The sequence below is a fragment of the Gallinula chloropus genome (assembly GCF_964237585.1).
Source record: "Gallinula chloropus genome assembly, chromosome: 5".
NCBI lineage: Eukaryota > Metazoa > Chordata > Aves > Gruiformes > Rallidae > Gallinula > Gallinula chloropus.
In genome coordinates, this window is record NC_140090.1 from 34560059 (window position 1) to 34574123 (window position 14065).

General features: G+C 50.4%; 1 protein-coding gene across 1 annotated transcript in view; it reads left to right on the top strand.

The window, feature by feature from the left end:
• The first annotated feature begins 2672 nt into the window (after positions 1-2672).
• The window catches only part of RAMP1 (receptor activity modifying protein 1), a 30320-nt gene continuing 18927 nt past the window's right edge, over positions 2673-14065 (top strand). The window contains exon 1 of the mRNA XM_084264889.1: positions 2673-2939. Within this exon, the coding sequence (XP_084121015.1) occupies positions 2900-2939 (40 nt within the window). The 5' untranslated portion in view covers positions 2673-2899. The remainder of the gene's footprint in view (positions 2940-14065) is intronic.

Sequence of the window (14065 nt, forward strand, 5' to 3'; positions counted from 1 at the left end):
CTGATTATTTACAGACCTTGTATATTGGTAAGTCTAGCAGGGGTAACTGTTAGAAATGGGAAGTCTGGTCTTGGACTGGGGAGTCCTTTTATTCTCATGAGTGAGCTGCTGTCATATTTACCTGAACAGCACACTTAACTGTTTTCAGTTTTCTAACCCTAACAGGAGGCAACAACTGTGATGCTATAAAAGTTATTCACTGCAGCACTAAAAATGCCTGTTTCCTTATGTGTTTATCAGTTCCATGTGTCCATGCTCAGAAGCTTTCTGTCAAATGAAGAATTTGTAGAGTAAAACTTTAAAACTAAACTAAAGGAGAAGGCTCTTAAAGTGTAATTAATCTGATGCTTTGAGAAATATAAAGAAATACATCGAGTTTATGTACTCCTTAATGATATTTGACAAGTTATTTTTTCATTAATTGAATTAATTAAACTGATAAATAGAAATTACTTGTTGCACAAAGGTTATGTAGTTTGATTTTTGTCATGATCATTTGTTTCAAGTGGTTTGGTAAGCTTGGAGACCTCATTCCTGATACTTCTGCAGAAAATTATTAGAGCTTTTGGTGCTTTTCTGGGGTGCTAAAATGCTGATGGTCCTTTTATTTCTGTTTGAGTGTGTCCATGCAAAATTTACCTGCTGCTTTTGTTTGTTTGTTTTCTCTTTAAGTGGATGGCTTTCCGAATTACGAAGAAATGATCGCCTCCTTTTGGAAAATCACTGCAAATTCTGTTCCCCAGTTTGTTCTGGGATCGTACTGCATTTCATGTTTCTTTATTTCAGCAGACTTAATGAAAAGCATCACTGTGTGATACACAGTCTTATCCAAGAGAGGCTGTAACCTGAACATCAGTTTGGGGTGTTTTTCTGTTTATGCAGATGATTCTTCCCAGTGTTGTTGTTCCTTGTTGTTGGTTCAAGTGTTTAACCAGATTTCTTCAAGCTAGAAAGACAGCAATTCAGTAGAGCAAGACTTCTGTTTCTAGGCTGAAGTACACAGCCCCTGTTTCTTGTGTGCCACTTAATTTGAGGCGTGGTGGTAGCTGCTAAGATGTTAATAAATAGCCAACACGCTTGTGTGTTCCAGATAATCTGATTGTGAATGGTCTGTAGAAATTCCATGTATCCTCTGAATACCAGGGAGGAGCAGGGGAGGCAGCAAGGGCTTCAGTTTAGAAAGCCAGGCTTTGGAGCTGGAAGCACAGTGTTGGTGGCTGCAGTTGCGTAATCCCTGGCTGGCAGCTCCTATCTGTGTTTGACTTGAAGCGTGTTGAGGAGCAGTGGTATGGCAGAAGAATTCTCTTGCCTGGATTTTTATTTTACTTCTTCTGGAACGTGGCATTCTGTTGTCTCATACTCCACTTTTGTTGCTGCAAGCCCAGGATGGGCTTCTAACTCCTTTCTGTGTGTCACGTGGCCTGGTGTAGTGGAAAGCACATGCTCCTGGAGAGTTTTGGTTTGGGATGATACAGTGGGGAGGAGGAAAGCTGGGAGTATCCAGTCTTTCATGTTCACTTGTGTCATTGCTGTTGTCTCTTTGTTGTACTTTGTTCTAGAGTTTGGCTGTATTTGCTGCTGAAAGCAGCAGCCTTGCTTACCTGTGAATAAAGGTTCCAGTTTTTTCTTTAAAAAGTTGTGGTTTTGGGTCTTACCTGTTGCCTCTTTTCTCAGCAGAACCACTGTAGATAACGCTTTCAGCCCCCCAACCTTGCCCTTGACTATCAATACTGTAAACTTGGTACTGGAGCTCCAGGTGAGGCTTTCAACTTCCACCATGGGAACAGCCAATGCTGTCCTTTGTGTTCCCCAGATTTGATTCTGTAATTAGGTGGGTGTTACTAACAGTTCAGAATGACCTGGCTGGTTTGAACTTGGATACTTCATCATACATATTTCTACTTTCCCACGTGTATGACATACAGCATTCAAGCCTACTGCTGTGGCACACCGTGTTTGTTTGAGTTTTCCTCTTTCTTGTTCCCTGTGAAAGGGAGAGCTAACTTAAACTGTGAGAGGGCTCGCTTGTGGGGTGATGACCTCCCTGGAGCTGGAGCCCTTGCCCCCGGGGACGATAGGATTAGGAGGTGCCCGTGAGAGCCTAAATGTGCTCCTTGAACAGCCACTCGTATGTAATTCAGTTATGAGCTGTAGGTGGAGCTATATTAGCTCAGGAATGATTTTTCTACTCAGTAAAAAATAAAACAACAAAAAACCCCACACATCTTCCCCACTCCCCCCCCCTCCTCGAACAACAACAAAAAAAACCCCAGAACATTTCTCTTTCTCGAAAATTGCACTGCAGCCTCTATGTTCTTACTCAACGCTGTAAAAAGAAGGGAAGCTTGGCTTTTTAGCCTTGGGCTCGAGTGACATGCCTTCCATGGAGTCGGAAGGAGAGCACTGGAAGAGGTGTGAGAAAGGAGCGGGGGCAGAAATCCTCCTTCCCCCTACCTCCGAGCGCCGACCGGCCCGTTCCCCGGTGAGGGGATGGAGCTAACGCTACCTCACCCGGGCGCGGCGCTCCCCGCTGAAGCCCCCTGAAGTCACCAGCTCCAGCGCCTGCCTTCGGTCACGGCTTCTATCGAACGAAGCGGCGGCGGCCAAGCAGCGCCCCCGGGAGCAAAGCCGGGGCGCGCAGGCGGAAGGAGCAGCCGGCGGCGGAGCGTGGTCCCGGGGCAGGTGCCAGGCGGGGCGGCCGGAGCCCGGGGCCCTGGGCCGGGCGGGGACCGGCCCTGTGCGCAAAGCCGCGGGCGCGGAGCTCCCTCCTTCCCCTCCCACAATCCACCCCCAACCCGGCCCGACCCCGGGGAGCGGAGCCGCGACGGGCGCGGGGGGAGGATCCCGCCCCGCCGCCCCGCTCCTTCCCAGGGGCCGCCGGCAGCCCGCCGCGGCGGAGATGGCCCTGCTCCCGCGGCGATTCCTCTGCTTCCTGCTGGGTAAGTGACCCCCTACTCCCCACCCCGGGAGCAAACTTCCCCGGCTGCAGCGGCTGGGGGCCGGGGCCGGGCAGGACTTGGGAAGCGCGCTGGTACCGTTCATGCGGGAGAAGGTGCCCCGGAGCTGCCCGGTTGTTGCGGTGGCGGCTGCGAGGCGTTTGCGGGAAGTGCCTCTCGCTCTGCCTGCCTGAGCGGGGCCGCGGGGAGTACCGGTGGGTCCGGGAGGTGCCTCTGCCCGGCAGCTGGGGTGGGGCGGGGGGCAGCACCGGCTGCCGCCTCCCGGGCTCCACCAGCACCCGCCGACCTGCTTGCTCCGGACACCTGCCAAGACTCCGGCTGGGCTTCTGTTGGAGACACAGAGAGCAGGTGGAAATTAAGAGAAATCATTCCAGAGGAACGGTAGGACATAATAAAACGTCTAACTTGGCTCCTGAATATGTCAGATGGTGAGGCTGTCGGACACAGCCTGTTCCGTGCGGGATTTCCTACTCCATAGGTGGGATTTACTGAGGCATGTTTGTGCTGGAAGGTGTCCTCTGCCGTTTCTTTCAAAAGCAGAAATTACTTACCAGGAGACTGCTTTAAAGGAGTCCCTATCTTCCTATTTCCAAACCCCAGGGAGAGGATGCAGCCAGGAACACTCATTCAAGCCAGCAGCAATAGGCAGAGGTCGGGTGTTCTGGGTTTAGCAGATTTGTAAGAGGGTCAGAAGTTGTTGTGTTGCTGATTATTTTCACGGACACGGCGTGCCCTGCTTGCTTTGATGTCCCTAGCATTTCAGATGCAACAGGTAGAGACTTGTACCGGGCTTGTAACCCGAATATCCGCAGCAGGAAGCTCGGAAGGATCCTGGCTTGGTACTCAGTATAAGAAGTGTGTTTATTTAAGGCTATTTAAAAGGGAAGCCGCGTACTCTTGTCCTAACGCTGATCTTCCATGAAATCAAAGTGCTCTTTGAGGAAGCTTAGATTTCTCCTTCTTCCCCTTTGTCCTCCCCTGCCGGTTTTTCCCTCTGAACCCTGGTGAATAATGCATTGAGCTGTGCTGCATGTAACTGGTTTTTTCTGTACCACTAATTAACTATTTACTACTCGGAGGCTGGCAGTTGTGCCCAGGGAGGAGAAGGCCACATGCTGTAAGAAGCAGCACCTTCTCCATGCTGGGTTGTGGAGAAAAGCTCCATGTCCCTGGCTGCAGAGGCAGCAGTCCCGCACAGAAGCCTGCAGCCGATACTGCTGCCAGTGAGCACCAGTCCCTGCTTAGTTAGCATTCCTCTCCTGTGTTTTCCCAGCCCCTTTCCCTAACCCCTTCCTTGTCTTGGTTTGGGCTCTGTAACTTCTGGAAGTGCAGAGAGCAGGAGTTGGTGATATTCCAGGCTTGCTCTTTTACCATCTCTGGCAGCTCGGTCGCAGCAGGACGTGCTCTGTGCGAGCCCTTAACCACGGTGGGTGACAGCTAACCGTGGGGTTGAGGGGGTGGGTGCTTTTGTCTTTTGCTGCATCCTTGTCCTGAAATTTATTGTTATTTTTGAGCATGTTCTGCACTATTTAAAAGAAAAAAAGAAAATCCTTACTTGTTCATTTCTGCTTTATTGCCTCACACACAGCCAGGGCTGCTCTAAAACTGGAGATGACAGCTGAGGGAGCCCACAAGAACAGAACTGTGAATTTTGAGGTACCTGATGCCTCTGAGGAAGCAGGTGATTTAAAATGAAAATTAAAAAAGGAAAGATAAAGGGGAGGGGAGAAGAACCTTTGCCAGTTGATATGCCAGGATCTTGCTAACACAAACACTAAGGCGGCAGGCAAACCTGGCGTGCCTCTGCAGAATACCAGATCTTAACTCTGCCAGACAGAGCATTGTCTCTGTTCCCGTAAACCATGCCAGGCATGGTTGTAGAGCCTCTTTGGACAGGCAGCAGGTAGGGAGGGTGAGTTTTACAGCTGTGTGTTGGTGTTTTTACTGCCAGCTCATTTTTTTTTTTCTTTACTGCCTTGGGATATGCTCTCAGAAAGCTGCCTCTGTCCCTAAAGCACCTTCCCTTGCAAACTGCTGAGAGCTTTCTGAACGACTGAGCGCTGGGCGGTGATGCTCTTCTCCCTGGCTCTGTATTTCCGGAGACGTGTCGGCCTCTGTAGGCATCTCACCCTGAGCTCAGGGGCCTTTGTTGAGTCCTGCCTTGTCTCCTTGACGTGTTTAGCTGTGGTCTGCTGTAGCAGACCACAACAGCATGCAGAAGTGGTCCAGGGAGCTTCTCCTCCTGCTTCAGAAGAAGTAGATACCATCGGAGATACCCAAATGCCATCCAGAACAAAGCGGGAAGCAAGGTTAGGGCTGATACTGTTTTGTTGTGCCTCTGTTGTGTCAGTAATCTCCACATCTGCTGCAGGTTGGGAGCATCTCCCCTGCCTTGTGACCTCAGCCTCTGTAGCCGCTGGCATAAAGCTACGAGAACCCAGAGAGCTTTTACCCTGGCAGCAAAAAACTGTTGACTCCCAAACTTGCATGCAGATGGACCACAAGAGGATGATGGAGACCCTCTCCCTGCCACCACAATGCCTCAGCTGTAGCAAAGCTGGGCTCCAGATCCTGGCAGGATCAGCTGAGCTTTCCTTCTAGGCAGAAAAAGACCTCCTCTTAAACCTCAAGCTTTAAGTAACTTTGCTGCTGGCTGCAGAGTCCTTAAAAAGCAGCAATGATCAGGGTACTGACTGCCTAAAAATAACCCTGGTCTTGTTCAGCTGGCCTGAAATCCAGCTGTATCCCAAGGTAATTGCTTCCATTAGAGGTAAAAGCAGGCTTTTTTGGGTTTTTGGCCGTGGTTCCCTGCTGAGGCTGCTCAGCATGGAGGGAATGAGCTGTCCTTAGTGGAAGTGAGGATGATTAGCAAGGTGCTCTGCCCTGCAGCCTGCCTTCAGCCTTTAAGGGGTCACCTGGGGGCCGGGTTTCACAAGGAGACTCCTTATTGCTGCTGCTGATGGATGAAGCAGGATTGCAACTAGGCAGCCAGGTTGAGGTCACACAGCTGAGAGCTAACAGGAAAACCCTGCTATTTTCTGCTAAAACACTTAAGATTCGGCTAAAACACCAATGGCAATTCTGTTGTGACGCTGTCTGGAATGTGATGCAGGGATGTACCAGCAGCATCCCTCTCGTGTCTCCTCACGTGTGCCTGGGGATGCTGGCTGGCTTGAGAAGGGCTGGGTGATGCTTGGAGCTGTATTTTTGGGGAGCTGCAGTGCCTTTCGCATACGTGCTGGCAGGTGGCTGGAGATCCTGCAGGGATGGGTATCTGCTGGCACTTCCCATTCCGGCTGGCACGCAGTGCTGCGCCATGCTGCTTTGATTTCTTTGGGGTTTGGGTAGCTGTGTTATTGAAAGGGGCAAGAGGGAATTCCCAATAAGGCCAGTAAAACATTAACATCATATTGGTTCCCTGCATCTCCTGCTGATGCTGTGCAGTGTATGTTTGTGCACACTCTACAGAAAACGACGCTCTCTTAAAAATCGGAGCAGATACTGGCACTCTTTATGGCCCCTTCTGGAAAAGACAGAATTACAAGTGCCTTTGTACCCTCTGTTCAGCATCTGGGATCACTGTAGCTGGCAAAAAGGCAGCAACTTAAAACCTTTGGAGCTCTTCAGAGCAGTTTAAATGACTTAATTTTATGTATAAACACATTTTGATCGCAGGGCTTTGGCCCAAGATGCTTCTGGGAATAGAGGCAGCAACAAGAGGAGATGCTTTGGGTTTTCTGTACTCATCTAATCCCTCTGATCTTCCAATATCCTTAATGCAGTGCACCTTGATACCCTCAGTTGAGCTTTACAGGCTGCAGTCAGCTGATGACACACGTTTCCTGAACTTGAAAATAATAGTAATAAGGAAAGATTAATGCTAAAAGTAAGAAGAAAGGGTAACCTCCTCCTGTTTATGGGGGCAGCTTCATGAGACAGGTGGCTGCCGAATGTTGTGGTGTGTTAGGATTATTGTGCCTTCCCTCCCCATAAAGCACAGTCTGTAATGCCTGCAAGTTATCTGAGCTTGTCTTTTAGAAAAATACTTAGTCTTGCTTTGAACGCTAATTGATGGCTACTGCGTCCCTGGGAGCATCTTCCTAAATACTTAGAGTGTGTTGTATTATAAATCTCTGACAGTAAAGTAAAACATACCTCCTCCCCCTGTTCAGGGCATCTCCGAGATGTAGAGGACTCGAGACTTCCTATGCGTTGAAAGAAAAACACGAGTGGTGAAAATAAATTACTTCCACCATGTAATTTCATGTGCTACTCCCATACATGCCAGCTCCCTTCCTCTAGAAACTGGTGCTGGATGGATTTGGTTTGCTGGATGTGGGCTGTGATATCTGGTCAGGAAGCCACTGGGCTTGGAGAAATTAAATTGCATTTATTGACTCTGAAACGCTGTTGAATTAAACAGCTGTTAAGCACCGACACTGTAATCTCATATTTAACGACCCTGGAGGTTGCAGGTAATGAAAAGATAAATGCCACGACCTGGAATGAGATTAGAGACCTCATAATCACTAAAAATGGGGTTGGCATCCTTCATGTTTTCGAAGGGGTGGGATTTGATATCGGGTCGGTACGGAGCTGAGGGAGATCTTGGAGACCCCTGGACAGGAATCCCGAGTTACCGTTCTGTGCTACCAGGTTCCTCCTGCTTCTCTGACCCACCGCAGCATCTGGCTCTGTCAGTAGACACAGTTGGTGGCAGTTTTGGCCCTGAAGTGATGGTTGTGGTCCATTCTTCATGGACCATTCACCAAGCAAGGACTAAAAACACCCGGGGGCATCCCTGGGTTTGGGGGAGCAGGACGTTAAAACCCACTTAGAGGTGGTATGTGGCACATTTCCCCTTCGCCAAATCACCAAATGCCTTTTTCTCTTCTAAAAGCACAGAGGGGTTAGGCATTGCTGAGAAAACCCCTGCTGTGGTTAGGCAGATACCAGGGAATCCTGAGCCTGGAGTGCCATTGCTCTGCCGTGGTGCCGCTGTGGATGCTGCCTACAAGCTCGCTGCTTTTAAATCAGCAAATCCAGTAATGAACCTACTTAAAGGTTTCAGTCCCCTGTCTCTGTATTTCTGCAGCCCGAGCTTTCCAGGAGTTAAAAGCAAAGCCTGACACCTCGTGAAAGCTCTGTGCCCAGAAAGGGGCAGCAGCCGGGTTGAAAACATCCACCAGTGCTGGGTTTGAACCAAGAGCAGGATGAGATCCATCCAGGCTTCCCCGTATCCTTTAGGTACCGTTTGTTGGGAAAGCGGCAGTGCTTTGTATGGGTGAGTTGCAGAGAAGTGCCATCTCTGCATGTTATTCAGCTGGAAGGAGAGAAAACTGCGTTGAGAAACCCCTGTTAGAGGAAAATAAATTGTTCCTGGGCTGCTCACGTGGCTCAGCAACAGATTTTGGTCTGGAAGCCATATATTGAAAGTATTCAGTCAAGCTGTTGTTCTTTGCAGCCTGCCGACGAGTGTGCAGGCAGGAGAGCGCAGCTATTTATTTTAGTTCTCTCCCTAATGAATATTTATATTTATTTATGATGTGCTACTGTTTGGGCAGTCTGAGTGAGTAACCTCGGGAACCAATTTTGTTACCTCAAAGGTAGTCTGATAAAATGGTCCATAGTCCCACGTACCAGGCTATTCCGCATCTAATGCCCACAAACCCATTGAAACCCGAACCACGCATCGAAGCGTGTTGTCTCCAGACTGAAGCTGGGCACTTTTAACCTTGGTGTTAGTTTCCCTGTTCTTATTATAGCCTCAATCAACTGAAATAGCTAAAGGAAAAAATAGTCTGGGAGTTGGGGGAGAAGAGCACGGTTGCCTTCAGCATGTTCTTAAGATCTTGAGCACAGTGACTGCTCCTTTCTCCCTGGCATTCTGCACCAAGAGCAGCCCAGCTTTGAGGCTGAGCTGACATCTGGCTTCTTTTCCCACACCGTGCTTTGTTGGTGTGTGTAAAAATAACTCGGAAGCACGGGTCTAACTGCAGGTTAAGGTGTTGGGGTGGTGATGCTGGAAGCTGCTGTTCTCCCCTGGTTGGCAGGAGAGATGTGGCTGGCTCCAGGATTGGCATCCCATCTTCGTAAAAGCTGGGTGTGTGGAATTAAGCGGGGAGCCGTGGTTTGGCTGCTTAGGCCAGCAAGCAGATGTTTGGTGGTGATGGTGGGCAAACTGGGAATGGGTGAAGCCAGCGAAGTCAGGGCTGTTCCCTCCTCGATCTCCAGCGCGTGTCTCAAACCTCCTGTTTTCCTCCATTAATTTAATCAAGGGGAATTATTTTTAAAAAGCCCCTGCTATTGATTAAGGATATAATTATCTTTAACCACTCCTCATGGATTTTTTTCCCCCTCTCCTGATTTGCAGTCAGCCAGTGGTTGGTTTTCAGTACGCCCGGGGTTCAATTCCCTTTCTCCTTCCCCCTACTCAGCTGGTTTTGATTTTTATTTTACTCACTAGATGATTTTTCTTTTTGAGGGGTGGGGGTGGGTGGAAGAAAAGTATTTATCATTCCACCCTCTGCACAATCAAGTTTAGGGACATGTGAGATAAGTCCCATTCCTGGAAACGTGCTTGGCAGCTGCTAAGGGATAACAAGGACATTCTGTAACTTGTGCTGATACATCTGGGAAACTGAGGCGAGGAGGGAAACTGGATTCAGGGCTCCTGGCTCTCTGAACAGCCTGTTTCAGTAGATTGAGTGGTTAATGTTATTGAGCAGCGATGCTGTGTGGCAAAAAGTGAATCCCTTGAGACCCATCACAGAGGGGCTCTCCTGTACTGGGTTATGTGTTGCAAAGCACCAGCGTTTGTTTTGCATTTTAATTTTAATCAGATATTCTGTGTCTTACAAGAGCCATTGTGTGGAAGCCTGTATTGGAAGGGTGTTAAATTATCCCTCGTTTGAGTAGGGTGTAGGGGCAGGAAAGCTGCTTTCTGGGGTACTCCCTTGAATACTGAACTTGGAAGAGGAGCGTTGGTAAGCAGCAGTACCTGTGGTACTCCAGCATCTCTGAGCACAGCAGGGATCCAGCCAGGGAAACTTTTCTGTGGGCTTCTTGAGGCAATCGCTTGCTACTTTTGTGGGTCTCTGTATCTCGTAGTAATGCAGTGCTTTGGAAGCCTTTACGCCATCCCAAAGTATTTCTGTGCTAATTAAATCCCTCAAATCCTCAGAAAACTAATTGCTTTCATATTTCGTCGAGCTGGACTTGTCCTTGCTATGCAGAGCCTAATGCCTTTAACAGGATTTATTAACTCAGTGTAGAAAAGGGGAACTTTATCCAGTGGGACCCTGCTCCTGGAATGCTTATTCCCCTTCCTTTTACTACACAAAGCAAAATAAAGAGCTGTTTTTTGGTGGGTTTTTTTCCCCCCAGCCAGCACTAATGAGATATTTTGCATACAGCTGAACATAATGATGGAACCCAAAAGGATATCTGAGCTTTTAATTTTGGCATCCCGTTGTGCCTGTGAAGGAAGGTAGTGATTTATCCATTGAGCTCCTGCTTTGATTTGTAGTCATTTGGAGTTGGGTTTTTTCTTGCTAGGATGAGAGTGTTTGGAGGTTTTGTGATCATTTTTAAGTTATCCCAAACGCTACAAGAGGGCACAAAATAAACAGCATAAAAAGTAGCTGCTGGTAAATCTGTTGAGGTAGGAGCCAGCTGCCTGAAAGCAATGCCTTTATGGGGCTCTTTCCTCTTCTTATGGATTTTAAGCAAGTGCTCTGTTAAGCTGACAAGGCAGCACACTGCCAACAAATGGATTGGAGGCTATTTTTGTGAATTTGTGGCTGGGGGTCCCCCTCAGGCCAGGCTGTTGTGGATTTGGGGCAGCAGGGTGTCATGGGTCACCCATGGAGGAAGAGGGATGGCAAGGCAGGAGCTCTGCTGTAGTGTTACTGGCTCAGGTAGGCTGTGCAGTCTAGAGACCAGAGTGGTTTTTGTTTGTCTCCTAAATTGTTTTCCTCACAGCAGAGGTCCCAGCTGTGGGTGTGGGGAACCCCATCTCCAGCAGTGGGACACCCTGCCCTGCCCCCCAGTGCCTGGGGAGAAGTGTGGGCACCTCCAAAAGCTGCTTCAGTCCAGATGCCTTGTGGTCTGGGAAGGGACAGGCACAGGTCCCCGGGGGACAGGCAGTGAGATCTCTGATGTTGTGTGGTGCCTTTGGCAGGCAGTGAGAGCCAGGACATGGAGAGCAGGTGTCATACTGAGAAGAGGGATGAGAGCAAAGAACTCACAACCCATGCACTAGCTGGCTTCGTTAGCAGCCCTAATTAAGGGCCCTAGCTGCAGAGCTGATCACTGGGCACAGCCACTCCTTGTGGGTCTGCAGAGCCAGGATGGGGCGGCGGATGCTGGGCACTGGCTCCAGCGAGTGGGGACCGGAGCTGCTCCGCTGGCCACTGCCATGGCAGCACTCGGGTGCCCCTGTGCCTGGTGCCCTGTGTCGCCTCAGAGCAAGCCGCAGGCACCGCCGTTACTGAAAGACCATCGGGCTGGCGAAGCAATAGGCAGGGATGTAGTCAGTCACTGGTAGTGCTTCAGTGCTGCGTGCCCTGCTCGCTGCTGCGACGAGGGCACCGGGGGACGCAGCGTGCCCGCGCGGAGCTGCGGCGGGTGCTGGGCTGGTGTTTGTGCTGCGGCCGGTGTGGAGCTGAGCTGGAGCCGATGCGTGTTTGTGATCCCGCCTGTTTCCGTTTGACCTTCTCCCGTTACTGCCTTTTACTGTAAATAAGCCCTCGTGCCCGGTGGTGTTCGTCCCAGAAGTGTTCCTGGAGCATCGTCGTGCCGTCTCCAGCCTGGCACTCATCCAGGCCATATCCACCCAGGAATGGGACTTCTGGCTGCGCAGCCACCAGCTTTCTCTACCGATGCTGCGTTCAGGTACCTGCTGCTTCCCACTGCAGAAAGGTTTTCCACTGACCCTTCCCACTGCTTACACCGCGGCACCTCCTGCCACGATGTGTGTTCGGCACAGAGGATCTGTTTGCACAAGTCAGTTCACCACCAGAGGTGCGTTTTTTTCAAGGATATATTTCTTTTCCAAAAATTCAGCTTTCTTATCCCTGTTTCTTTTAATTTAACACTTTTTCCCTGCCCCAAGGCTCTTCTTCCCCAGATCCAACCTGAGGGACTTCTCTCCCATCCAAGTTCCCAAGCCCTTGAATCCTTTGGAAGCTTTTGTGGCTCTGTGGCAGTGAAGCTACCAGACAGAAGAAATACGGGGTGAGCTCTCCAGTCACAGACCTTGCTGGGGAGCTCTGCATGTTCTGTAACCACATCTGCCATGTGCTTACAGGCTGCTCCCATTTTTATTAGGAGCTGGGAAGTCTCCTTCTGCTGCTCTGTCTGCAGCCCCTGGGGGCAGGGAGGTAGACAGGGAGCGGGAGAAGCTCCTTCTCTTCTCCAAAGTGAGTGGTGGCAATGTGTCCAGGACATCCTAGGATCAGCCTTCCCAGGTGCTGGGAAAGAGGCAGAAGTTCTCCCTACCTCCCAGCATCTGCTCTGCTTCTGAAATCCAAAATGCACAGTGATTTAATGGCACCTTGGATAATCCCCTACTCCTCCTATTCAGCATGTGAAACTCCTCTGAATCCCATGAATTTTCTCTCAGTTTGGGTTGGGAAGGAAAATCCTGTTGGATGAAGGTGTAGTGTCACACCATGCCAGTGAGCAGGCCTGTGGCAGGCAGGGGAGGCAGAGGGTGCCTGGTTTTGGGACCTGAGGATGCTCCGGGAGCAGCAAGGAGGCAGAGCAGCTCTCTGTATGATTGCTGCTGGGGTGAGTGGTGCCCTTTGTCCCGTAAGCAAGGTGGTGGGTGACTGCTTTGGATGGCCAGCGCCCTCCCCAAGCCTGACTCTGCACCCCTGCAGGGTACCAGTGGGGCTGATGGGTTCTTCTATGGGCTTGCCTGCATCCCTACAACAGTCAGGAAACAGGCGCATCTCTCTGAGGACTTTGAATGCTTCCATGTGTTTTTGAGGTCCCTGAACTGGATGTGGGGACCCTGGGGCTTTGCTGTGGCAGAAGCAGCAGCAGCTCCTCCAGTCAGGTATTAATAAATGAAGCTTTTGAGGATCTTGAAGCATTATGTATTGTCTGCTTTCCTTGGGTAAATTTATTTGGTCAGAGGTGGCAGCAGGGTAGCTCTGGCAGCCGTAGGCTTGGGGGTAGGTGGCTGTGGGCTCCTTTTCTTCCCGTTAAATAACAGTTACTGCATCTCCCAGGGTTTTACAGAAGAGACCAAGGTCCTGTAGTTGAGGAAAGGGATGTGTCTTGTGTTAAAAGCTGGTACTTGGGGCAGGAGAGGACTGTGGGCAAGGGGGCTGTGCCTGGGAAGGGCAGCGTGGAGAGCCCTGTGCTCCTCTCTCACCGTGTTTTCCAGGCTCAAGAGGAAAAGGTGGCCTGGGCTCTAATGCAACGCTCCTCTAACCTGGGCTTGGAAGTCATGAAGGAGACGCTGAAAGCTTCCATGGATGTTCCCCTGCAGCAGGCTTGTAGCACAAGGGAAGCTGGAGATGAAATAATACCAGGCTTGGAAGGGAGTAGGGGATGGGAGGAGCTGCTTGGGGAGAAGCTGAGCTAAACCTTCCTGGGATGGGAATGGGATGATCCTATGCTGGTGATGAGGTTTGGGTGGGCTGCTTGAGAAGGAGGGATGTCTCTGTCTCCCCAGGATCGCCTGCATGGTTTGGGTGCCTCCATCCATCTTGCTGTCCCTTAGTCCCTGCACAGCCCTGAATGCTGCTGGATCCCAGCAGCTCAGGGTAGACAGGAGTGCCCCCAGCCCGACCCAGCCGGGAGGATATAAAAATACATTCCCCATGCAAAACTGGGACAGAAATAGCATCATCCCCTGCCAGGGCTCGGAGGTTTCGATTGACTGCGGGGGTGCATCCCAGGCTGTCAGTGAGCAGAGATGTTATTGCAGCGCTCCCTCCTTTCTGACAGAGCCATAGGGAGCCTCCTGCCAGTTTCTCTGTCGCTCCCCAATGCCAACATCTGCATTTTTCTGCCCCCCAGCTCCAGCCAAAGGGGCTCACAGGCTTTCTAAGCGCCAGCTTTGTTTTTTCCCGGTGAAGCGAGGGAGCGCGCGA